Source organism: Oncorhynchus masou, chromosome 24 (genome assembly GCF_036934945.1).
Source record: "Oncorhynchus masou masou isolate Uvic2021 chromosome 24, UVic_Omas_1.1, whole genome shotgun sequence".
In the NCBI taxonomy this organism is placed as follows: domain Eukaryota; kingdom Metazoa; phylum Chordata; class Actinopteri; order Salmoniformes; family Salmonidae; genus Oncorhynchus; species Oncorhynchus masou.
In genome coordinates this window covers 51,039,953-51,066,216 of record NC_088235.1, presented here as the reverse complement: position 1 = coordinate 51,066,216, position 26,264 = coordinate 51,039,953, and the positions used below count along the sequence as shown (strand labels likewise).

At 43.6% G+C, this 26,264-nt stretch overlaps 1 protein-coding gene across 1 annotated transcript in view; it reads left to right on the top strand.

Moving 5' to 3' along the window:
- The window catches only part of LOC135511397 (uncharacterized), a 48,492-nt gene that overhangs the window by 13,331 nt on the left and 8,897 nt on the right, over nucleotides 1-26,264 (top strand). Inside the window, exon 2 of the mRNA XM_064932922.1 lies at nucleotides 24,922-25,076. Coding sequence (XP_064788994.1) covers nucleotides 24,922-25,076 — 155 coding nt within the window. The remainder of the gene's footprint in view (nucleotides 1-24,921; nucleotides 25,077-26,264) is intronic.

Below are 26,264 nucleotides of genomic sequence, written 5' to 3'. Positions count from 1 at the left end.
GGCACAGACACTTGCATACATAGGCACAGACACATGCATACAAACACACAATAGCATACACATGTACACATGGATTTTGTGTTGTAGATATGTGGTAGTAGAGTAGGGGCCGGAGGTCACACACTTTTGTTGTAAATGTATTGTGATGTTTTTAAATTGTATAACTGCCTTAATTTGGCTGGACCCGAGGAAGAGGGGGAGACATAATAAATAGAAATGTGAATGCAAAGAGGACTCGGACCACAATAGAGGTGAAGTGAACTGGCAAAAGAGTTGAATCCTCATTCAAAGGCAAGGGATGTGTGAATATAAAGTAAACTGAGTTCTTCAGATTTTTTTTTACCCCAGAGTTCACTTTAAAAAGGACTGGGATCGGTTCTTAAAATGACTATAATGAAAACACCCTTAAGCTTCTCTCAACCTCAGAGCGATGTTTTCTCCCATGTGATCTCCGGGGAAGTAGTCTATTATTTTTGCAAGCAGCGACCTTTCGGTTGAAACACCAAATCAATAAAGTGTACTTTCCAAGAAATGGGCTCGGGAAGCTATAAAATAGATGGCTCTCCTGTTCTTACCACTTTGCCCAGTCATATTCAAGGTTTGAACTACCTTTCCAGGGGTTCTAATACTTCTAGCCTTAATATGCATTTTTGATAAAATATCTACAGTATTTCACTTTTTAATGTGTATAATATTGCTTCCTAGCCACCATGCTTCTACACCTGCAATGCTTGCTGTTTTGTGTTTTAGGCTGGGTTTCTGTACAGCACTTTGAGACATCAGCTGATGTAAGAAGGGCTTTATAAATACATTTGATTGATTGCTTACTAGGTGTTGTCCAATGAATTCTGTAACTACTCCCTCTTCAAATCGGGGTTGATTGGGAAAAGCTGTTCAAAAGAGGACATTGTAATATATCTTTGTACTCTCTAAAGAAGGCCATGCAAATAAAGGCATTTTAATTAATTATATGAAGAGTGCCTTGGTCCTCCTTTATTTTTGTTGAACAGTTTACCCCTTTTACCAAAGAGCACCTTCTGTCTACAAAATTCCACTATTGTGGGTTTTGGGAGACCGAAGGTACCAGTCAAAGGTTTGGACACCCCGACTCATTCAAGGGTTTTTCTTTATTTTTACTTTAAAAAATCATTTTCTACATTGTAGAATAGTAGTGAAGACATCAAAACAATGAAATAACACACATGGAATCATGTCGTAACCAAAAAAGTGTTAAACAAATCTAAATATATTTGAGACTTGTCAAAGTAGCCACCCTTTGCCTGACAGCTTTGCACACTCTTGGCATTCTCTCAACCAGCTTCACCTGGAATGCTTTTCCAACAGTCTTGAAGGAGTTACCACATATGCTGAGCACTTGTTGGCTGCTTTTCCTTCACTCTGCGGTCCAACTCATCCCAAACCTTCTCTATTGGGTTGAGGTCGGGTGATTGTGGAGGCCAGGTCATCTGATGTAGCACTCAAGCACTCTCCTTCTTGGTCACATAGTCCTTACACAGCCTGGAGGTGTGTTGGGTCATTGTCCTGTTGAAAAACAAATTATAGTCCCTCTAAGCGCAAACCAGATGGGATGGCATATTGCTGCAGAAGGCTGTGGTAGCCATGCTGGTTAAATGTGCCTTGAATTATAAATAAATCACTGACAGTGTCCTCAGAAAAGCACCCCAACAGCATCACACCTCCCCCTCCGTGCTTCACGGTGAGAACCACACATGCAGAGATAATCCATGCAACTACTCTGCATCTCACAAAGACACGGCAGTTGGAGCCAAAAATCTCAAATTTGGACACATCAGACCAAAGGACAGATTTCCACTGGTCTAGTGTCCATTGCTAATATTTCTTGGCCTAAGCAAGTCTCTTCTTATTATTGGTGTCCTTTAGTAGTGGTTTCTTTGCAGCATTTTGACCATGAAGGCATGATTCCACAAGGTCTTCTCTGTACAGTTGATGTTGAGATGTCTGTTACTTGAACTCTGAAGAATTAATTTGAGCTGCAATTTCTGAGGCTGGTAACTCAAATGAAATTGTCCTCTGCAGCAGAGGTAACTCTGGGTCATCCTTTCCTGTGGCAGTCCTCATGAGAGCCAGTTTCATCATAGCGCTTGATGGTTTTTGCGACTGCACTTGAATAATTGTTCAAAGGTCTTGAAATGTTCCGCATTTACTGACCTTCATGTCTTAACGTAATGATGGACTGTCATTTCTCTTTGCTTATTTGAGCTGTACTTATCATAATACGGACTTGGTCTTTTACCAAGTAGGGCTATATTCTGTTTACCCCCTACCTTGTCACAACACAACTGATTGGCATTAAGAAGGCACACCTGTTAATTGAAATGCATTCCAGGTGACTACCTCATGAAGCTGGTTGAGAGAATGCTAAGAGTGTGCAAAGCTGTCATCAAGGAAAAGGGTGGCTACTTTGAATAATCTCATATAAAATATAATATTTTGAATTGTTTAACACTTTCTTGGTTACTCCATGATTTTGTATGTGTTATTTCTTAGTTGTGTAAAGTACTTAAGTAGTACTTTAAAGTATTTTTACTTAAGTCATTTTTGGGGGGTATCTGTACTTTACTACTTATATATTTTCACAACTTTGACAAACGCAAACACAAATGCATTGTTTGTAAATTATGTCTGACTGTTGGAGTGTGCCCTTGGCTATCCGTAAATAAAAACATTTTTTAAAAATTGTGTTGTCTGGTTTGCTTAATATACGTTACTATATTTAAAACCAAATACTTTTAGATTTATACTCCAGTAGTAATTTACTGGGTGACTTTTACTTGAGTCTTTTGCTATTAAGGTATCTTTACTTTTACTCAAGTATGACAATTGGGTACTTTTTCCACCACTGCATAGTTTTGATGTCTTCACTATTATTTTACAATGTAGAAAATAGTAAAAATAAAGAAAAAACCTGGAATGAGTAAACTTTTGTCCAAACTGTTGACTGGTACTGTATATAAATACGGTGTCTAAAAACCTGTTTTGACTTTTTCGTTATGGGCTGATCATTTATAGAGTAAGGCTGTAACGTAACAAAATGTGGACAAAGGCAAGGGGTTTGAATACTGTATAAGGCTGAGTGGCACCTCTTCTTAGGTGCCACTGGGAGTGCTTGCACTCAGATCCATGGATGCCAGCCACACAGCGTGATGCCAGTCCAGGTCAGTATGTGCGTGACACACGAGTCGCTCTTCCCTAGCGTGATGGGCATTATGATCTGTGGTTCTCTAGATGGTAGATTATATTTGAAATGGGTTCAGTTTTTACATCAACACGCAATTGTTCTAGGATTAAAGATGCACTCTCGAACTTTATATTTTCAGCCAGTAGTTTTGAGTGGTGCCTCACAATCCCAGTTTATTGTGGTCCCAGTTTATTGTGTACTACATCATCCGTTTCATTTAAGTCGTTTTATTTGATTATTTTTTTGCAATTTGTATGATATGAAACGCATCCAATTCATACTATATGTTACTCATTTGTTGTACTTAAAATCCTTGAGTGCATCTTTAAGAGGCATTGATTCAGTGTGCATTAGGCTAGATACTGTATACTACAGTTGTCTGCCCTATGCGCCAGCTGGCGGGACTGGGATGAGATGAGATTTATACTACAGTGGACCAGCTCTGCAGCCTGCATGGTGATGGGGGAGGGCCTTTGTGATGACGTAGTCAGACAACAGCTAAGGGTGGGGTTGCCATGGATGTGAGATGAGGCTGTCAGCAGCACCCGCCCCTTGTCTGAGGGTGAAGGTCAGGGTGTAATCTAGGTTGCAGGTCAAAGGAGATGACCTTTTATCATGCCTTTCAGTGAGTCCTCTCGAGAGGTTGTGTAGTGGGCAGGATTCACACAATGTGCTTGAGGTGCTTAAAGTGCTTGAATTTGGCACTCTGCAATTCAAGTACTGGAATACATTGGAAATCAGACATTTTCTCAAGTTAGTACTTGAAAGAACAGAAGATTATCAAATATGTTAACATGAACATTTTTGAGACATTTATTGGTCTTGCAAATTCATTTCCAGGCAGACTACCGAGTTTTATTTCATGAAGTGTTTTGCGTTCTGGTTGCCAGGCGAAGCGCGTTCATTCCACCCACACTGCCACTCTGCCAGGCAGGTACAGAACCGAATGATTAGGCACCGCCAAACGTCACGTTGATAGCTAAAATGCCGGGCAATTGTAGATTCATTCCTGCCTGGCAGGATATCAATGTTTCTGAATGGGTTTTGCCAGACCCAACCAGGGATGTAGTGGAGGGTAAATGTTTTCACACCTTTTTATTTGTGAAATAGTATTTACTAGCCTTCTAATTAGATAATTATTGTTAACCCACTTATTGCATTGATCAACGCTCAGAAGGCTTCTTGGTCAGATTTCGAACCGCGCTTACCTCTGCGAACGAGTGGAATCATGAATGATTTATTTATGCTCGTTATGCTCGCCTACTCCCCCGTATTTGCCTTGTTAGCAGCACATTCATTCAACGCTTTGCTCAACGGGAAACTCCACCCACGACATAGGCCGAGAGGAGAAACAAGCTCCCTTGGCCTAGACCTACAGTGTTAAGTAGCAGCGAGACACCGCTAACAGTGGGAATGTTTTTAACTTCGCTCGACTCCTGGAGTTTCAACAGACATCCCCCCCAACAAAAAAAAACCTGACTCTCTGAGAATGAGTGTACAACTGGTAAATAGTCGCTGATATTTCAATCAGATCTCCAGCTAGCTAGGTAGCTCAAGGGCTCTGGCTATTAGCCAGGTAGCTATCTATATCTAGCTAGCTAGAAGGATGAAGTTAGAAGCTAACGTTGAACGGAGCCAAACCTCAGCAGGAGCAGTTGACTGAAATGAAGCTAGCTATAATCAAAAGATTGGCTACTGTAAGTTCTCATAACAAAATAAATGTTCTTTATACTGAGTAGTGAGACAGAGAGTGGTGAGTCAGGCTGCAATGAAGGAGGCAAAAAAGATACACAGAGAGAGGTTAATAGTATAGTGGTTCCCAAACTTGGGGTCCGGGACCCATGTAGGGTCTCCTAAGATTTAAGTAGAGTTCCCTGAGAGAATATTTCATCTTATCATACACATGAATAAATAACTTGTTTCTCTTCAAATGGGTATAGAATACAATATTTTAGAGTCAATTATCAGGTCCTTTTACAGTGTCAGAATTCACTTGCATGTCATTATGTGTTGGGACAGCCTGTGGTACCTAAAATGTTGTGAAATATAAAGAGAATTTAGAGTTGTAAAGAAAAAGCCATATCTCAGATTGGCCAATAAAAATAAAATATTAAGATGGGCAAAAGAACAGACACTGGACCGAGGAACTCTGCCTAGAAGGCCAGCATCCCGGAGTCACGTCTTCACTTGTGACATTGAGACTGGTGTTTTGTGGGTACTATTTAATGAAGCTGCCAGTTGAGGACTTGTGAGGGTTTCTGTAACTAGACACTCTAATGTACATGTCCTCTTGCTCAGTTGTGCACCGGGGACTCCCACTCCTCTTTCTATTCTGGGTAGGGCAAGTTTGCGCTGTTCTGTGAAGGGAGTAGTACACAGTGTGGTACGAGATCTTCAGTTTCTTGGCAATTTCTTGCATGGAATAGCCTTCATTTCTCCGAACAAGAATAGACTGATGAGTTTCAGAAAAATATATTTGTTTCTGGCCATTTTGAGCCTGCAATTGAACCCCAAATGCTGATGCTCCAGATACTCAACTAGCCTAACGAAGGCCAGTTTAATTGCTTCTTTAATCAACACAACCATTTTCAGCTGTACTAACATAATTGCAAAAGGGTTTTCTAATGATCAATTAGCCTTTTAAAATGATAAGCTTGGATTAGCTAACATAACGTGCCATTGGAACACAGGAGTGATGGTTGCTGATAATGGGCCTCTGTACTCCTATGTAGATATTCCATAAACAATCAGCCGTTTCCAGCTACAATATTATTTAACAACATTCACAATATGTACACTGTATTTCTGATCAAATTGATGTTATTTAAAAAATTGTCAATTCAAATTTCTTCCAAAAACAAGGACAATTCTAATTGACCCAACTTTTGAACTATATATATAAATATAGTATATAATAATATATAATATCATAATATTCCATAGCAATTTATAATAACTTTTTATATGAATGATACACTATGCTTTGCTAGATGAGAAAGAGTGAGGACGGCTGAGGACTGATAGTGTGAGAGAGAGAGTTGGAGTATGAAAATGAAAATCAAAGGAGAATGAAATGAAATGAAAGAAAAGAAATGAGAAATTTGAAACCCTATCCAACCCCTCCACTCCTCCTCCCTCTTTCACACTCTCTCTTCTGCTTCTCTTATACTCTTTATCTCTCTGCCAAGCAGGAAGTCACATTGAATAATTCATCCAGAGAAAATGAAAACTTCATGGCTATTAAATTACAGAGCAGAAGTGGCTGCACTAACCTTGTTTTCCCCAGATGAGAATATATGGGAATATAGAGGCTTTGCATGGTTGAAATGCTTTCCTACACTGGCTGACTGTGTTTTACCAGAGGGAGGCCATCTTGGAAAAGGAACCTCATTTTCTGTGTGACTGTAGAGTAGTAGCCGTATAGGAATAGCCCTTCAGGGTTATGATTCCTGCTCTCCACCTCCACACGTGTCCCTTATTCTCTGTCCCTATTCTAGCTTGTCTTTTATGTTTCTTTCATACCTTGGTATCTGCCTGACAAAAGGAGTTATGCGATCTGATGATAATGTGTCTGGATCTAATGGCTTTGTACATTTAAAAAATAAATTATTTGCGATTAAGTCTTATCCAACTTCTGAACCTTATGGGAGGGATTTCGCAGAAACGACCTCACCTAGGATTTAATTCCACACACACCAGCAGCACATGAATGTGTTCACTCATTAAGGCTCTAGCGCTGAGTCAGTGACTATCATCAGGTTTCCGGCAAGACAACATCAGGACTGATAAGCAAGCTTCGCTACACCTCCTTTATCTTGTCCAGCTGTGTGTGTGTGTGTGTGTGTGTGAGTGTGTAAATGGTAGGCGTCTTCCTGTAACTCCATCCCTGGTGTTGTGAGCTGACATCTCCCCAAACAGCTTTCTGCCTTCAGCTGGAACAGAGCCCAGCTGTGTGTGTGTGTGCGCAGGCCTGTGCGTGTACTTGCATGTGCGTGTGTGCATGACTTATCACTCACTGTGTGTGTGTCTTTGTGCGTTTCTCTGTAGACAGTGTTTAGGTGGAGGGTATAGGGGAGCTTTTCTCTCTCTTTTTCTCTCTATCACTGTGTTACCAGGCCAGATGGCTCATGACACACAGAGAGGAAAGCGATGGAGAGAGCAAAATGAGAAAAGAGGAGCACCAGAGCTGAGACACCCTCCCCCAAGACACATCTGGAGTCCACCTGCTGCTGTGCCATCCTCGTCTGTCTCTCTCTCGATATAAATATATATATATCCCTCACAAAGCTGAGTTAACATCAATTAGCGACAATATGCAGAACGTGTGTTCTACTGGGCTGACCCATTTGATGTACATTGAGCATACCAAACATTAGGGACACCTTTCTAACATTGAGTTGCACCCCCTTTTGCCCTTAGAACAGCCTCTACAAGGTGTTGACAGCGTTCTACAGCGATGCTGGCCCATGTTGACTAATGCTTCCCACAATCGTGTCAGGTTGGCTGGATGACCTTTGGGTGGTGGACCATTCTTGATACACGCAGGAAACTGTTGAGCTTGAAAAACCCAGCAGCATTGCTGTTCTTGACACAATCCGGTGCGCCTGGTACCTACTACCATACCCCATTCAAAAGCACTTACATTTTGTGGTTTTCTCATTAACCCTCTGAATGGCACACATGCACCATCCATGTCTCAATTTGTTTCAAGGCTTAAAAATCCTTATTTAACCGGTATCCTCCCCTTCACTGACTGAAGTGGATTTAACAAGTGACATCAATAAAGGATCACAGCTTTCACCTGGATTCACCTCGTCAGTATATGTTATGGAAAGGTGTCCTTAATATTTTGTATACTCTGTTTGGGTTTGGTTAATGAAGTCATTGAAACAAGCTTTGTCATTGATATGTTAGGCATAGATGCCATTTCTAACATGTGTCAATTAATAGTGTTCCATTCTTGCACACTGAGGTGTTTGTTTGTTCCTAGACGGTTGGGGTGTGGTTGTAGAATAACCTCTAATTGAAGGCGGACTTCTTAACCTGAATTTCTAAATCCTTTTAAGTCCTATTGTAGGGCATTTTGTCGGTGAGCTCCAGCCCTGCCTTAAATTTACTCCTTCAGAGTACTAGCCCTAGAAGTAAACCATCTGTAAGTCCTGTGTTGGGGTTTACTCCTTCAGAGTACTAGCCCTAGAAGTAAACAATCTGTAAGTCCTGTGTTGGGGTTTACTCCTTCAGAGTACTAGCCCTAGAAGTAAACAATCTGTAAGTCCTGTGTTGGGGTTTACTCCTTCAGAGTACTAGCCCTAGAAGTAAACAATCTGTAAGTCCTGTGTTGGGGTTTACTCCTTCAGAGTACTAGCCCTAGAAGTAAACAATCTGTAAGTCCTGTGTTGGGGTTTACTCCTTCAGAGTACTAGCCCTAGAAGTAAACAATCTGTAAGTCCTGTGTTGGGGTTTACTCCTTCAGAGTACTAGCCCTAGAAGTAAACCATCTGTAAGTCCTGTGTTGGGGTTTACTCCTTCAGAGTACTAGCCCTAGAAGTAAACAATCTGTAAGTCCTGTGTTGGGGTTTACTCCTTCAGAGTACTAGCCCTAGAAGTAAACAATCTGTAAGTCCTGTGTTGGGGTTTACTCCTTCAGAGTACTAGCCCTAGAAGTAAACAATCTGTAAGTCCTGTGTTGGGGGTTACTCCTTCAGAGTACTAGCCCTAGAAGTAAACAATCTGTAAGTCCTGTGTTGGGGTTTACTCCTTCAGAGTACTAGCCCTAGAAGTAAACAATCTGTAAGTCCTGTGTTGGGGTTTACTCCTTCAGAGTACTAGCCCTAGAAGTAAACAATCTGTAAGACCTGTGTTGGGGTTTACTCCTTCAGAGTACTAGCCCTAGAAGTAAACAATCTGTAAGTCCTGTGTTGGGGTTTACTCCTTCAGAGTACTAGCCCTAGAAGTAAACAATCTGTAAGTCCTGTGTTGGGGTTTACTCCTTCAGAGTACTAGCCCTAGAAGTAAACAATCTGTAAGACCTGTGTTGGGGTTTACTCCTTCAGAGTACTAGCCCTAGAAGTAAACAATCTGTAAGTCCTGTGTTGGGGTTTACTCCTTCAGAGTACTAGCCCTAGAAGTAAACAATCTGTAAGTCCTGTGTTGGGGGTTAGAACACCACTGAGCCAAACTAAACTTTTAAAGAGTGCAAGTGTGTTTAATACCTTGATTACATTGTGCCTCAATTTAATCATGGTATGAAATTATTGTATTTGAAAATAATCATTTCTTACCTTGATAACATTGAGAAACGATCACCTATCTATTTTTTTTATTTGTGGGAATACTTGGGACAGATTTCCTACATTAAACACATTTTTAGCTTAATTCCTGGTGATTAAAAAAAATAATGTTTTTGACCAAAACTAAAATCCCCCTCACCCGGTTTCGGCCCCTTGCCAACCCCTGCTCTACAGTGTGTGCATTCTGGCAGGGGAAGCTCAGCTCTATACGCTCCCTCTGTGTTTCTGACCTGGTTTTGTCTGACTGAGTTTGACTGAGAATTAATTAACCCTTCACTGCTGTCACTGCCACCAAGACCACAGGAAGAGTGGGTTCAGAAAAGGGTTTAACAGTGTGTGTGTGTGTGTGTGTGTGTGTGTGTGTGTGTGTGTGTGTGTGTGTGTGTGTGTGTGTGTGTGTGTGTGTGTGTGTGTGTGTGTGAGAGCACATGTTTCTATGTAGGTGTGCATGTCCTATGGTTGTCTACGTTAATGTATTGTCATTACAAATTGGTGACAGACGCCACCAAACCATGTGAGGTTGTGAACATTAAGGGACAACATGCAGGTGATTGTAGGAGAGGTTACTTTCCTGGGAACATGCCAGTGATTTTTCCAGATTTCCAGTTCTTTGTCAACTTAATCGTTTAGGAATCCTTAACTGCAGACTCATTCTTCTGTGTTTTTTTGTGTATGTGTGTGCATACATTTGTTTATTTTTGTTTATTTGTCGTGTGTCGGTTATACTTAATGTTGGCAGGTGATGATGTTGATATTTTACTGTAATCTTTTGTTGATCCGTTAGACATTAGATGGAAATACACCATATGTGTACTTCACTGATTTGGGTTTGAATAGGGTTGGGGAGTAACTGATTACATGTATTCTGTTACATGTAAGGTATTACAAAATCAGATTAATCAGATTACAGATACTTTTGCAAAACTGATTACTTCGAGGGTCACTTTTAAATTCAGGAAGGATGTTTGCGGAACAAAATCCTTGACACTTCTGTTATCTCAATGACATTTCAAATCAGCATTGAAAAAAGGCACAAATGTAAGTTTGTTCCACCTGAGCGAGTCTGACAACGAGTCAGAGACCACTATGATGACACACCAAATAGGTTTGATGGATCGCAGGAAAAGAGCAGGAATAGGCTTTTGTAGGCTACAGTCCAAGCTATGTCTTCCAATGGTGTGACTGCTTTCGGCATCCAAAGATTATCCAACTTGAATAAATGCTTGGAGGTATGGATGACAGCAGTGGTGTAGTTTACGGTGATACTGACATCACGTATTATTGATATCTGCATAGCGCATTGATGTGAATCACACTGCTGCTCTCATTTAGCTATTTGCGCCTTATGGATTGTGGTTGTTGTGGATGGCTGTTCACAAATCTACATGTGTATTTGAACCCAATAATAGTTGAATTCAAGAAGTTTAAGCTGCCTATCGATCATTGTTTTTGAAACCAGTGGACAGCCAGTGAAAAATGTGCTCTTGCAACAGCTGCATAGTGCGGATCCCAGCCTATGGAATCTACTGGGGCTTTTATTGCTCAATCTAATTCATACTGATAAAAAAATTTAAGCCATAGGCCTAATGGACACATGCTCAAACTCGCCCACTTTTAATAGACTTAAAGGGAAAATCTGTAGTTGCTACATCAATTGGACTTATATATATATTTATATATAAAATGTATATTTCATTCTTGAAGAATATAACTTCAGTGCCTTATGAGCTTAGTTCAACTGTCACACTCCATGAGAACCCAAAATATGTTCTTGTTTTTCTCCAATGTTTGTAAACATTGTAAATGTAAACACATAGTGTATAGCCTCATAACATGGATAAAACAATAATTTTGATATCATGGATGGTCAGTCCTTGCATCCATAGCTCTGTCTTAATCTGAGAGTGGTTACATTTCTCCAGGCCCATCCCTCGGCTGTTTACCAAAACAGAGGCGGGGCGACCATTTTGTTATTGTTTCATCTGTGGATTTGCCCTTTAAACCGCTGCATATTATCAATATAAAGTGTCACCAACAAAAAGGTAAACAATAGGCCTATAGCAAATGCAGTACATGACATTCATTTTTCACATGTAAATAGCTCTTTTCAGTAGTGCTCAAAGCATGCCATTCCACGAGCGCAGCATTTATTTTTCAACTCGAATCAATGAGCCCAATCAGTCCTCCATGACAACACAATAAACAACAGAGTAGGGCTGGTTATTAAGTCCTTAGTTTTGGGGTCATGTTCAGGTATAACAATTTGTCTAATCTATACTTCCATATTTACCGGTCCTATTCTTGAAGATCAAAGGGCATAACATTTATTGGAATGACTGGACTTCTGATAGACTTTGGTTTTTAATGTAAAGATATAATTTAATCGTATTATTATATGTAGTAGAAAGCGATGGGTTAGAAGAAACCTACATATCCAACCCATAAAGTCAAATTTAACATCCATATATGGCCAGCTATGTTAACTTTAACATTGATTTGTCCTGCAATAGATGTCGTTCAATGGGTAACATACGTTTTTGTCTTCTTCTAATGCCTGCCACCCCCTTTAACTAGGCAAGCTAGTTAAAAACACATTCTTATTTTACAATGACGGCCTAACCTGGACGACGCTGGGCCAATTGTGCATCGCCCTTTGGGACTCCCGATCACGGCCGGTTGTGATACAGCCCCGGATCGAACCAGATGCCTCTAGCACTGAGATGCAGTGCCTCAGACTGCTGCCTGACTCGGGAGGATTACAACTGTAGCAGATTACATTTAGAAAGTAACCTACCCAACTCTGGTTTTGAAAATAAATGGGATGTTTTGTGAAGAAAGGAGGAAGGGGGAAGCAGGAGGGAAATAACAGAGTGTGAAAAGGAGGGAGAGGGAAAGTGGGGAAAAAAGGGGCTGGCATTCTTAAAATGCTGTGAAGGCCAGATCACAAATAATAAAACTGAGAGTGAGGGGAAAGGGGGAAGGGGAAAAAATAAGGGAAGGAAAATGTGTTGAGTGCGAGCAGAGCGAACGGAAGAGTGAGTTGTCCACGCCAGGAGCAGAGCGCCACACCACACCACTCGTTTTGACTGGAACTCCTTTATGGATTTTTTATTTTATTTTCATTTTTCTCTTTTTTTTTCTCCTACGTAGCTGGGGCTCTCTGGTTTGCTCACTTGTTTTCCCTGTCTTTTCTTCCTTTCTTTCTTCCTCGCTCTCGGCCTCACACAAAGGCTGGTGGAGAAAGCCTGCGATCTAAATAGCCAGAACGGAGTGTGCAGTAGGGAGGGAGGGATAGAGAGGAAGACAAAGACGGAGAGAGGAGATATTTGCGATCGACGAGAGGAGAAGAGAGAAGATTTGCTGGCGGATGCTGACTGGAAAAGAGCTGTTTATGCCCCGGAGGTAAAAGAAGTGACGCTTCTTCTCAGTCCGAGACTATTCATAATCCACCCTGTCCTGACCCTGTTACCCCCCACACAGCTCTCAAGTATGGAACAGCTGAGGGTAAGGTGAAGGGTGCTTTTGGACAACGAGTGGCGGATAGAGACTGAGCAAGAAGAAAGGAGAGAGGGAAGAGGAGGGAGGGGGAGAAAGAGAGGAGGCGGCCGCGGAGGGGATACCCTCAGGACACACTCGGAGAATCCCCCCTGCCCACTTCTTTTTTTTTCTTTCGTTCTGCCATTGTCATGTGCCTCCCTTAATCTGAAGAATGTGGAGACCGCATTTCCCAGGCAAGGAGCATGTTTCCTGTTGGTTGTTCTGTGTGTGTGTGTGTGCACGTGCGTGCGTATGTGTACGTGTACCTGTGTGGGGTGTCATGTATGGAAGCATGTGTGCAGGGGGGGTCTGTACGGCTCGAGGCAATTGAACCTCAGCCTTTCTGCAATGACGTGTGTCATGAAAGAATGTGTGTGCATCTGCCTCTCTACTTGGCTTGAAACCAGTGAACCCTGTAAATCAAAAGGGAAGGAAGGCGAGTGAGTGAGCAGAGAAGAACGAGGGAGGGGGGGGTTGTAATTGAGTGTTGGGAGTGTTGGGGGGTGGTCATTGAAGAATGGTCATGTGTGTTTCCAGGAGTATGAGTGAGTGATGTCTGCGTTTGTCTGTGTGTGTGTGGTGTGCATGCATGTTCTTATACAGTGTTTAGCTACATTGTAAACCGTATGTAGTTATTACCACATTAAATCCCAGAGAGTCTGTCTACATGGCAGGCAGTTGTGTGTGTGTGTGTGTGTGTGTGTGTGTGCGTGTGTTTTCCTCCCTGTGGTGTATGTATGGTCCATGTGTGGTAGTTTCCTGTGTAAAGAATGCCAGTGTGGTTGAATGGGAGCTGAAGTGTGCTGTCCACTAGTCGCCTGCTTTTGTCTCTGGCCCCCCAACTGTGCTCTAGAGAGTGAGCCTCTCTGGGGAAGCACAAAGGCTGCCATTTAGGAAGACGGACGTTCTTTCTCATCTTCCTCCCTCTCTCTATCATGGGTCTCATTATCTCTCATTCGCTCTCCCCCTCTCCAGCTCCTCCACTCTCTCTAGTTTCCTTGTATCTCTTCTCCCTTTCTTTCTCTGTCCCCATTTCTGCCCTTTCTTTTGGCAGGGGAGGGGTTGGTTGGTGACAGGGGAGGGGTTGGTTGGTGACAGGGGAGGGGTTGGTTGGTGACAGGGCAGGGGAGGGGTTGGTTGGTGACAGTGCAGGGGAGGGGTTGGTTGGTGGGGCTGGTGACAGGGCAGGGGAGGGGTTGGTTGGTGGGGCTGGTGACAGGGCAGGGGAGGGGTTGGTTGGTGGGGTTGGTGACAGGGGAGGGGTTGGTTGGTGGGGTTGGTGACAGTGCAGGGAAGGGGTTGGTTGGTGACAGGGCAGTGGAGGGGTTGGTTGGTGGGACTGGTGACAGGGCAGGGGTGGGCTTGGTTGGTGGGGTTGATGACAGGGCAGGGGAGGGGTTGGTTGGTGGGGTTGATGACAGGGCAGGGGAGGGGTTGGTTGGTGGGGTTGGTGGCAGGGGAGGGGTTGGTTGGTGGGGCTGGTGACAGGGCAGGGGAGGGGTTGGTTGGTGACAGGGGAGGGGTTGGTGACAGGGCAGGGGAGGGGTTGGTTGGTGGGGTTGGTGGCAGGGGAGGGGTTGGTTGGTGGGGCTGGTGACAGGGCAGGGGGGTTGGTTGGTGGGGTTGGTGACAGGGCAGGGGCAGCAGGGTGGTGATGAGAGTGGGGAAGGATGGCAGGCAGAGGGAGGACAAGCAGGGGCTTTGTGTGTCTACAGGGGGGATGGGGGGGGGGGGCGATATGGTCCAGATGGGGTCTGGAAGGGGAGAACCTGCCAACAAAAGAAGATGATATGTTCTTTACCCTCTTGCTCTCTCTCTCTCTTTCTCTTGCTCACATACACGCATATACTCACACAGTATGCACCTTGACTCATGTTATGGCCCCGTGCTGATTCATCCTGTACAATAGTGAGTCCTGACCTTTTTCTTATTCATTCTATATCGGGGGTTAGAGGAGGTGTACCTGGGAAACGGTGTTTTGTGTGTGTCCATGTGTATTGTGCGTGTGTTTTTATTGTTTATTTTATGCATGTGGATTGAGAGCTGGCCCTCTGAGGCAGTGCAATGTTCCAGTGCTCTGGCAGAGCTCCAGTAGAAATGAGAGAGAACTCCAGAGAGAGAAACGCTGCCGTCTCACTACCCATCCATGTACTGTCTCTGCACCAGGACTTAAACCATGCTGCTTTTGGCTACTGACCAGCAAAAGAGACACATTACACTTATTAATTTTCCTGGCATATATTGTTACACAAAGACATAACACATTCACATACCTCTCTTTATTATTTTCTTAGTTGGAGTCAGAACCTCTTTCTCTCGGTGTACCAGGTTTGAAGGTCTGTTAGTTTGAGTGAAGATGTCTGTCTCACCACTGGTTGCCATATTGAGTCAGGAGAGTGAGACCCCCACTCTGAGCCAACCTGTAACCATGGCCTCAGCTAGGGAGTTGCTAGGTAACAAGAACCAGCTGTTGGTCCTAAGCCATTGAGCCGTCTTGGCTCTTCATCTACAGTAGGAAAGAGAGCAGTTTCTATAAAACCCCATTCTGAGCTCGGCGACCGCACCGCGGCAGAGCCCTGACATCACCATGCCATGGAAAATCCTCCTCACTTCCTTTTGTTTTCTCCGTTTTTTATTGTTCAACGGGCTGATGACTTGAGGCCAGGGTAGAAATATTGACTCCTTCACACACATATTTGAGTCATTGTGGCTGTGTTTGTTCATCTTTCACACACTCACATCCAAGAAAGAGAAGGAGAGAAGGGCAGAATGAGGGTGGACGGATGATGAAAGCCATTACGAGCTATTCCCGTAATTAGGGATGGGGTTTGATTATTTGTATTTTTTTACTATTCAAATAGAATCATACATTGTTGGTGGATATCAGGGTATTCGAAATACATGTATTTTATTGTATATGTTTGTTTATGTATACTTACGTTTTTAACCTGAGCACTGCTGTTCAAGGGAGAGAGGCTGGCGCTCTATTGGTGCAGCTGCAGAGGTGCCCGGTGTGTGTGGTCAGATTAGTGGAAGCAGACGGAAGGAGAGAGAGGCAACTCGGCCACAGACAAGATTATCCATCTCATATAACTGCCTGTCTTGACTAGAGTAGCCAGTTAGCTATAGCTAGCTAGGCAAATTGAGACCACATGTTGTGATTTCTCCCCAATTATTCAGATAAAATAACAACCTACCTGTTGGTTGGTCATTGTAGCCTACTTTTTCTCATTTTGCTAACTTTAATTTCATAATTTAAATCCCATCTTGCATGGCATTAGTAAACAAACTCTCTCCACAAGCTAGACATTGAGCCTCTTTGCCGATTTGATTGGCTAACATAAACAACAAGCTACACAGGTGAAGGCTACCGGTCGGCTACCAGTCTTTTTATGGGGGCACGTCATAACTAAATTGAAAAGTTTGTTGTTTTATAAAATGCATCATTTGGGGCCTCTCGAGTGGCGCTGTGGCCTAAGAGAGTTGCTGGGCACAGTGCACGCTGACGCGGTCGCCAGGTTACGGTGTTTCCTCCGACACATTGGTGTGACACATTGGTGTGACTCATTGGTGCGGCTGGCTTCCGGGTTAGTGGGCATTGTGTCAAGAGGCAGTGCGGCTTGGTGGGGTTGTGTTTTGGAGGACGCATGGCTCTCGACCTTCGCCTCTCCCGAGTGCGTTCAGGAGTTGCAGGGATGAGACAAGACTGTAACTACCAATTGGATACCGTGAAATTGGGTAAAAGTAAACAAAAAATATATGTATTATTTGAAATGTCGTGGTATATGCATGTATGCAACAAAGTCACATGGATATTTTAATAAAATTTAGAAAAGGCCTTTTCAGTGTTATCATTTTTTTTCTTACAAAAAGGAATACTCACACAGGTATTCGAATACTAAAGTCCGTTCGGATATTTGAATAACCCTGCACATTTCTCCCCATAATCTATTGCGGAAAACCTGATCGGAAGATAGGGGGAGTGCAACACTCCCTTATTTAGTCAAACTATCTCACTGTTTTATTAGCAAGTATGCTGAACTGTTTGTTTCCAGATAGGACATTGTTGCTGGAGCTATGCAGCATGTAAACAACAACGTATCGGGTATGTGAGACAGTCTTTGGTGTCTCAAGGTGGTTCATTTCTACCTCAAAGCTGGGTCTTGTGTCAGGAAACTCGTACAAACAGCTGACAGCTATAGAGTCTTTTAAAGTAACGGGGAAATGAGGCACACAGAAATATCACATCATATCACTAATTATTTTATTTGAAGGGTGCTTTGAAAAAGGGTACAAAGTGAGTTAGCTTACAAATGACTGCATACAAAAGGATGGCAGCTACTAATGAAATACAACTCAAGTTCCAAGAGAAACTGATGAGAAAATTAAAATGAGGGATTGTTTCTCAATTGTTCTGCTCTCATTTGGATACGATTCTCCTCTAAATCTGTGACTCTCACCCTCTGGCAGCGGAGAATAAGAGTTGTCTGATCAGGCATCCAAATGGGAACTAGACACCCCATCGTATTTTCTGAGGGAAAAGCACATTTCTATTCATGTTTTTTTCTATTTCTGTTGTCAGAATCCAGAAAGGTTTTTAGTGGCAGAAAATCTGGGCTTTATCTGTGGTTGGATGCTCATGTCTCTCTGCTCTCTGACAGCTTCGTTCATACTGGCCTGGTGTCAATCTCAAGGTCATCCCGGGAGCAGTAGCACAGCAACACTGCATGGTGTTGACACACTCCCTTGTGAGTCTCAGAGCAACATCATCTATTGGTTGTGTTAGTGTTCTGTGATAATAATGCAGAGGAAATCCTCGTAAAATTGTCTACATTTGTTTCCACTTAAGCAAATAGACCATTACGTAGCTCAGGGTGTAGTAATTGATTATATATTAACTATGAGGTGTGTCATTGTATCAAATTGGTGGCTTCAAAAGTTACAGTGGCATCTTTATTCACTAAAACAAAGGGCTCATTTTTTTTTTTCTTCCCCCTCAAAATGAGCCTAATATTTTGTCTAGTGTGGAGTCTCTCCACCCTGTTTTGACTAGTGTTTACCCCTGCAATGGTTTCCTATGACACAGGTGTTGGGTGGGGCTCTGGCTAGCCTGCCAAACTCCCACGGTGCTAAACAGACCAGTGCCTTTAGTACAGAGGAGGGTGAGACACATTGCCAAGTTGGATTAGAAGCCTGTAAGTGCTGATCTAGGACCAGCTGTGGTGGTGGGTTTGATTGGACACACAACTGTAACTTCGTGTCTGGTTCCCGGAACACACAGGTTCCTGGCGGAGGAAAAATATCGGGACCTAGGAACTTCATAGTTTCACTTCACAACTAGGAACTTCATAGTTTTCCTTGGGTAGTTTTGATTTCAGTGATCCTCAAGGGAGAGAGTCCGACCCTGTTAGCTGTCTATTCCTGTTAGCAAATTGGTTGAGAATCACTGCTTGGGTAGCTAAGTCTTGGTGTCTCTGGCAATGTTACTTATCACATGAGTGTGGTTCACAGAACCACGTGGGTTGCACAAGCACTGGTCCTGGACCAGCTGTGGTGATGAGATCCCAGAGGACACATCAGTTCTGTAATGATGTGGGATCCCATGGGGAACAGAGCTCGTCAACAAGAGCCGCTGGACTGGATGGATCCACTCCAACTGTGTGTGTGTGTGTGTGCCTGTGAGCAGTGTGCACATACAGTGCCTTCGGAAAGTATTCAGATCCCTGGACTTTTTCCACATTTTGATAAGTTGCAGCCTTATCGTATAATTGATACAATGGTTTTTTTCACTCATCAATCTACACACAATACCCCATAACGACAGGGCAAAAACTGGATTTTAGGACCTTTTGCTAATTTAGATATTTTTCAAAATAACTGAAATATTATATTTACATAAGTATTCAGACCCTTGATTTAGTACTTTGTTGAAGCACTTTGGGCAGCGACTACAGCCCTGAGTCCTCGTGGGTGTGACACTACAAGCTTGGCACACCTGTATTTAATTCTTCTCTGCAGATCCTCTCAAACTCTGTGAGGTTGGATGAGGAGCATTGCTGCACTGCTATTTTCAGGTCTCTCCAGAGATGTTCAAGTACGGGCTCTAGCTGGCCACTCAAGGACATTGAGAGTTGTCCCGAAGCCACTCCTGCATTGTCTTGGATGTGTGCTTAGGGTCGTTGTCCTGTTGGAAGGTGAACCTTCGCCCCAGTCTTAGGTCCTGAGCGCTCTGGAGCAGGTTTTCATTAAGGATCTCACTGTACTTTGCTCTGTTCATCTTTTCCCTGATCCTGACTAGTCTCCCAGTCCCTGCTGCTGAAAAACATCCCCATAGCATGATGCTGTAACCACCATGCTTCACCATAAGGATGGTGCCAGGTTTCCTCCAGACTTGACGCTTGGCATTCAGGCCAAAGAGTTAAATCTTGTTTCTCATGGTTTGAGAGTCTTTAGGTGCTTTTTGGCAAATTCCAAGTGGGCTGTCATGTGCCTTTTACTGAGGAGTGGCTTCCGTCTGGCCACTCTCTACCATCAAGGCCTGATTGGAGGAGTGCTGCAGAGATGGTCGTCCTTCTGCAAGGTTCTCCTAACTCGACAGAAGAACTATAGAGCTCTGTCAGTGACCTTCAGGTTGTTGGTTACCTCCCTGACCATGGCCCTTCTCCCCCGATTGCACAGTTTGGCCAGGCAGCCAGCTCTATGAAGAGTCTTGCTGGTTCCAAACCTCTTCAATTTAAGAATGATGAAAGCCACTGTATTCTTGGGGACCTTCAATGCTGCAGGCTGCATAGCCCAAGGCTGGATTTTAACAGGCTAATCTGAAAACAAGGCTCCCTAAATTTTATCAGCATATTGAATGAGTGACTCGGGCTGGCAAAACCCTGGATCATTGTTACTCTAACTTCCGCGACGCATACAAAGCCCTCCCCCGCCCTCCTTTCGTAAAATCTGACCACGACTCCATTTTTATCGCTCCCAGCCTTTAGACAGAAACTAAAACAGGAAACGCCTGTGCTCAGGTCTGTTCAATGCTGGTCCGAGCAATCGGATTCAACACTTCAAGATTGCTTCGATCACATGGACTGGGATATGTTCTGCATAGCATTGGACAATAACATTGATGAATATGCTGATTCGGTGAGCGAGTTTATTAGCAAGTGCATCGGTGAAATTGTACCCACAGCGGCTATTAAAACCTTCCCCAAACAGAAACCGTGGATTGATGGCAGCATTCACGCAAAACTGAAAGCACGAACCACTGCTTTTAATCAGGGCAAGGCGACCGGAAACATGACCGAATACAAACAGTGTCGCTATTCACTCCGCAAGGCAGTCAAACAAGGTAAGCGTCAGTATAGAGACAAAGTAGAGTCGCAATTCAACGGCTCAGACACGAGAGGTATGTGGCAGAGTCTACGGTCAATCACGGACTACGAAAAGAAAACCAGCCCCGTCGCGTACCATGATGTCTTGCTCCCAGACAAACTAAACAATTTCTTTGCTCACTTTGAGGACAATACAGTGCCACCGACACAGCCCGCTACCAAAACCTGCGGGCTCTCCTTCACTGCAGCCAACGTGAGTAAAACATTTAAACGTGTTAACCCTCGCAAGGCTGCTGGCCCAGAAGGCATCCCTAGCCACGTCCTCAGAGCATGCATAGACCAGCTGGCTGGTGTGTTTACGGACATATTCAATGAATCCTTATCCCAGTCTGCTGTTACCACACGCTTCAAGAGGGCCACCATTGTTCCTGTTCCCAAGAAAGCTAAGGTAACTGAGCTAAATGACTATCGCCCCGTAGCACTCACTTCCGTCATCATGAAGTGCTTTGAGAGACTAGTTAAGGACCATATCACCTCCACCTACCTGACACCCTAGACCCACTCCAATTTGCTTACCGCCCCAATTAGTCCACAGACGATGCAATCGCAATCACACTGCACACTGCCCTAACCCATCTGGACAAGAGGAATACCTGTGTAAGAATGTTGTTCATCAACTAGAGCTCAGTATTTAACACCATAAAACCCTCCAAACTCATCATTAGTCCTCTACCTTCTGACAGTCTGCCCCCAGGTGGTGAGGGTAGATAACAACATCTCCACCCCGCTGATCCTCAACACTGGGTACCCACAAGGGTGCGTTCTCAGCCCTCTCCTGTACTCCCTGTTCACCCATGACTGCGTGGCCATGCACGCCTCCAACTCAATCATCAAGTTTGCAGACAACACTACAGCTTGATTATCACCAACGATTAGACGGCCTACAGGGAGGAGGTGACATCCGAGAGTGTAGCCCCCTATCCACATCGACGGGTCAGCAGTGGAGAAGGTGGAAAGTTTGAAGTTCCTTGGCGTACACATCACGGATAAACAAATGGTCCAACCACACAGACAGCGTGGTGAAGAAGGCGCAGCAGCGCCTCTTCAACTCAGGAGGCTGAAGAAATTTGGCTTGTCACCATAAACACTCACATACTTTTACAGATGTACAATCGAGAGCGTCCTGTTGGGCTGTATCACCGCCTGGTATGGCAACTGCTCTGCCCACAACTGTAAGGCTCTTCAGAGGGTAGTGAGGTCTGCACAACGCATCACCTTGGGCAAACTACCTGCCCTCCAGGACACCTACACCACCCGATGTCACAGGAAGGCCAAAAAGATCATCAAGGACAACAACCACCCAAGTTACTGCCTGTTCACCCCGCTATCATCCAGAAGGCGAGGTCAGTACAGGTGCATCAAAGCAGGGACCGAGAGACTGAAAAACAGCTTCTATCTCAAGGCCATCGGTGTTAACAGCCATCACTAACATTGAGTGGCTGCTGCCAACGTACTGACTCAAATCTCTCGCCACTTTAATAATTACATTATGGATGTAATAAATGTATTACTAGCCACTTTAAACAATGCCACCACTTATATAATGTTTACATACCCTACATTGCTCATCTCATATGTATATACTGTACTCTATACCATCTACTGCATCTTGCCTATGCCACTCGGCTATCGCTCATCCACATATTTTTATGTACATATTCTTATTATTATTATATTCTACACTTGTGGGTATAAGGTAGTTGTTGTGAAATTGTTAGATTACTTGTTAGATATTACTGCATGGTCGGAACTAGAACCACAAACATTTCACTACACTCGCATTAACATCTGCTAACCATGTGTATGTGACCAATAAAATGTTAGTTGATTTGATTATCTGTGCCTCGACACAATCCTGTCTCGGAGCTCTAAGGACAATTCCTTCTACCTCATGGATTGTTTTTTGCTCGGACATGCATTGTCAAGTGTTGGACCTTATATAGTCGTGTGTGTTCCTTTACAAATCATGTCCAATCAATTGAATTTACCACAAGTGTACTCCAATCAAGTTGTATAAACATATCAAAGGATGATCAATGGAAACAGGATGCACCTGAGCTCAATTTCGAGTCTCATAGCAAAGGGTCTGAATACTTATGTAAATAATGTGTTTTTGTTTTGTCATTAGGGTGTAGTGTGTAGATTGCTGAGGAAATTGTAACAAAATGTGAAAAAAGTCAAGGGGTCTGTATACTTTCTGAAGGCCCTGTATATGTGTGTGTGTACTGGTGAGTTTGTGCACTTGTGTGTGTGTGTGTGTGTGCATATCTGTTAATCTTCACTCTATTTTCAGATTGCCCAGAACATGTATGCATACATTAGTATTGCATTATGGCATTAAGAACATATTGGCACAGTATGACGCTGTAGCCCATTTGAAGTGATGTGACTTGCATTTCACACAGGGTGGATGCGTGACTTGCCTCATGTTCTTTTCTCCCAGGCTGCTTTAAGAAGCTCTTCAGAATTTGTGACCAGGTTTTAGGACCTCATTAGGCTCTCATTAGTAGCTAATTAACCAGCAATGTATCATGTATTTAGCACAGTCTTATTAGGGTGCTAGCATTAGCCACAAGGTAATAATGAATCGTAAGTATATTGACCCACTTCCTACAGTGTTGCCAGTTTTTTGCCAGGCTCTTATGGGGGGAGGGAGGGAGAGGGGGAGAGAGAATATCTTCCCAACCATAAGGCCTATTGGACCTGCACACTGCAGCAAATACACTACATGGCCAAAGATATGTGGACACCCCTTCAAATGAGTAGATTTGGCCGTTTCGGCCACACCCGAGCACACAGCTATACCGAAGGAGAGAGACCTTCTGCTCCCAGCTAATAGGGTATTTGAACTAAGTTATTTTCACCCATTCTGTGCTATGTTAATGGGGGTATTAGGAGACTCTGGTGTGTCTCTGTGGAGCACTATAGCTATATTGACCTCACTCTTCCAGGGATATTGATGCTGTAGGTACCCTATTCACTCAATTGTAAAGAGCAATGTTGTCATGGCAATTCCCTTCCTCTGCACTCCTTCATGTACAAGGCAGTGAGAGTTTATTGACACAGTGACTGACACACTAGCCCATGATCAAATCTATGCACTAGCCTTTCCGAGCTCCTCCACACTCACATGGCTCGTTGGGGACCTCAGTGGATACGGGCAGTCTGTCACAGCTGTGACATTATACAGGATGTCTGTAGGTGCGTTCTATAGGGTGTACTGTGTGAAAATATGTTCCTCTACCATCCCCTTATGATTTCACCCTCCCTGGTTACTGCCACCAAGGTGAAAATTCATATATTTACTAGGCTGGGTTCAGTTTAGGATTTAGTGGTTAGCTGTTTTTTGTTATTACAAAAAAAAACGAATGGAGAACAAAAGAGTGTTATTGTGAAGCAAAATATTTTGGTGTTACATTCTGACACATTTCTTTGTATTCTCTTTTTGTATTCCTGATGCTATCTTGTGTTCTCATTCGACGGGCACAGGTTACAGTTCTGGAGACAGAGTGCCGAGAGAAAAGCTCAGATCTGCTCCCCAGCAGCACAGATGCCACTAAATAAAATATTTTATAATCCTGCCCAAATCCTGTAATCACCATGACAACAGCAGTAGGGAGCGATGGTGTTCACTTCCCCACTTTCCCTTTTTTTGTTCCATTCTGTCCAGTCACTCTTCTCTTTTTTTCTCTGTTTCCTTATTGAATTGTACATCTGGAGTTGGCTAGGTACTGTAGCTCACTGGTGTGTTACCATTGAAGCTCCAGGGATGGTGGTATTGTGCAGTGTGTGCAGAAGGTTGAGAGATTGTGATCTATAGTATGAGGTTGTAACAGATACAGAAGACAAGTGCGTGAGTGATTGCTTAGGTGTGTGTGCGTACACACACACACACACAAACTGCCCCTGCGGGGTTGTGATAGGGTGGGAGTGACCTCATGGGGTGAAAGGCCTTGTTACCTGGAGTGACATCATGAGACACAGAAGAGGTGTTGGTTATTTCAGGAAGTGTTGAGTGTGTGTTGTTGATCTAACTAGGTGAGAGGGAGATGATTAGTGGAGAAGAGCACTCAGTCCAGTTTGAGTCAGAGCATTCATTGTATCAATCTGTCAGTCTTCACATCAAACGTCTTGTTTATGTGCATGGTTGTGAAAAGATTGCATATGCACATCCAATGTCTCTGAGAAGGTTCTGTTAAAAAGAGACTCTGCACATGGCAGTCTATACTCCCATGTGGTTTATTTTTGACAATCTCCGTCCCTTCAGGTTTTCATGAGGTTCCCTGTGTGTCTTACAGTACTCTACTGTAACTGCTGTGTGTCTTACAGTACTCTACTGTAACTGCTGTGTGTCTTACAGTACTCTACTGTAACTGCTGTGTGTGCTTTAGTGAGGCTCCATAATTAAAACCTCTCTCGCTCTCTTTCTCTGTATCTCTCTCTGTCTCTATCTCTCTCTGTCTCTCTCTCCGTCTCTCCTTGTCTGTAGGTATCCGTCCCCAGATCATGAATGGGCCCATGCACCCTCGCCCCCTAGTGGCCCTGTTGGATGGACGTGACTGTACAGTAGAGATGCCCATCCTCAAAGACCTGGCCACTGTCGCCTTCTGTGATGCCCAGTCCACACAGGAGATCCATGAGAAGGTACGACACATACTTACCCACGTACGCACACTGTTTCAGGCACTGACATGAGCATGCGTACACATACATGCACACGCTATACACTGAGACTGCATGGGCTTCCACAAGAGAATAAGCCTTAACAATGTGCATGTCCTCAATTCAAACTGTAGCTCCTTTCACCTCCCTCTCCTCTCCTCCTTTCCCCTGTACCCACACCCCTCTTCTCTTTCTGTGACATAAAACTGATATTGCAGTAGAGTATATTGGCTCTCCCAGTGATTTCATTATGATTTAATGTCATTGGGTGACAGTGTGCTCCTCCTCTCCTCCTCTGGTTGTTAAATAGAGGCTGGTTATGGTAAAGGAATGTCAAAGTATACTGAGCTATATATCTGCAATATACCAGTGCAAGGTCAAATCTTCCCCTCTTTGTGCAAAGTACTAAATGTGCAAAAAGTTTAAAGCTGCAATATGTAATGTTTTGGGCGATGCGACCAAATTGACATATAAATGTGAGTTATAGATCTGTAATTACAATTGAAAGCAAGGTTAAGAAGCGGAAGATCTGTTCTATGTGTACTATTTCTATGCTTCCCATTCTTATTTTTTTGCGTATTTTGCTTTCAGTTTTGCTCACCAGCTTCAAACAGCTGAAAATACAAATTTGGTTATAGAAAATATATTTCACAGCGGGTTAGATGGTACAATGATTCTCTGCACAATGACTGCTTGTTTTGTCACATTGCTAAAGGGTAGAGCTGCTGCTTTCAAGGAGCGGGACTCTAACCCGGAAGCTTATAAGAAACTTTGCTATGCCCTCCGACGAACCATCAAACATGCAAAGAGTCAATACAGGACTAAGATCGAATCGTACTACACCGGCTCCAACAATTGTTGGATGTGGCAAACTATTACATACTACAAAGGGAAGCACAGCCGAGAGCTGCCCAGTGACACAAGCCTACCAGACGAGCTAATCTACTTCTATGCTTGTAACACTGAAACATGCATGAGAGAATCAGCTGTTCCGGAAGACTGTATGATTGTGCTCTCGGCAGGCGATGTCAGTAAGACCTTGATACAGCTCAACATTCACAAGGCCTCAGGGCCAGACGGATTACCAGGACGTTTGCTCCGAGCATGTGCTGACCAACTGGCAAGTGTCTTCACTGACATTTTCAACATCTCCCTGTCAGAGTCTGTAAT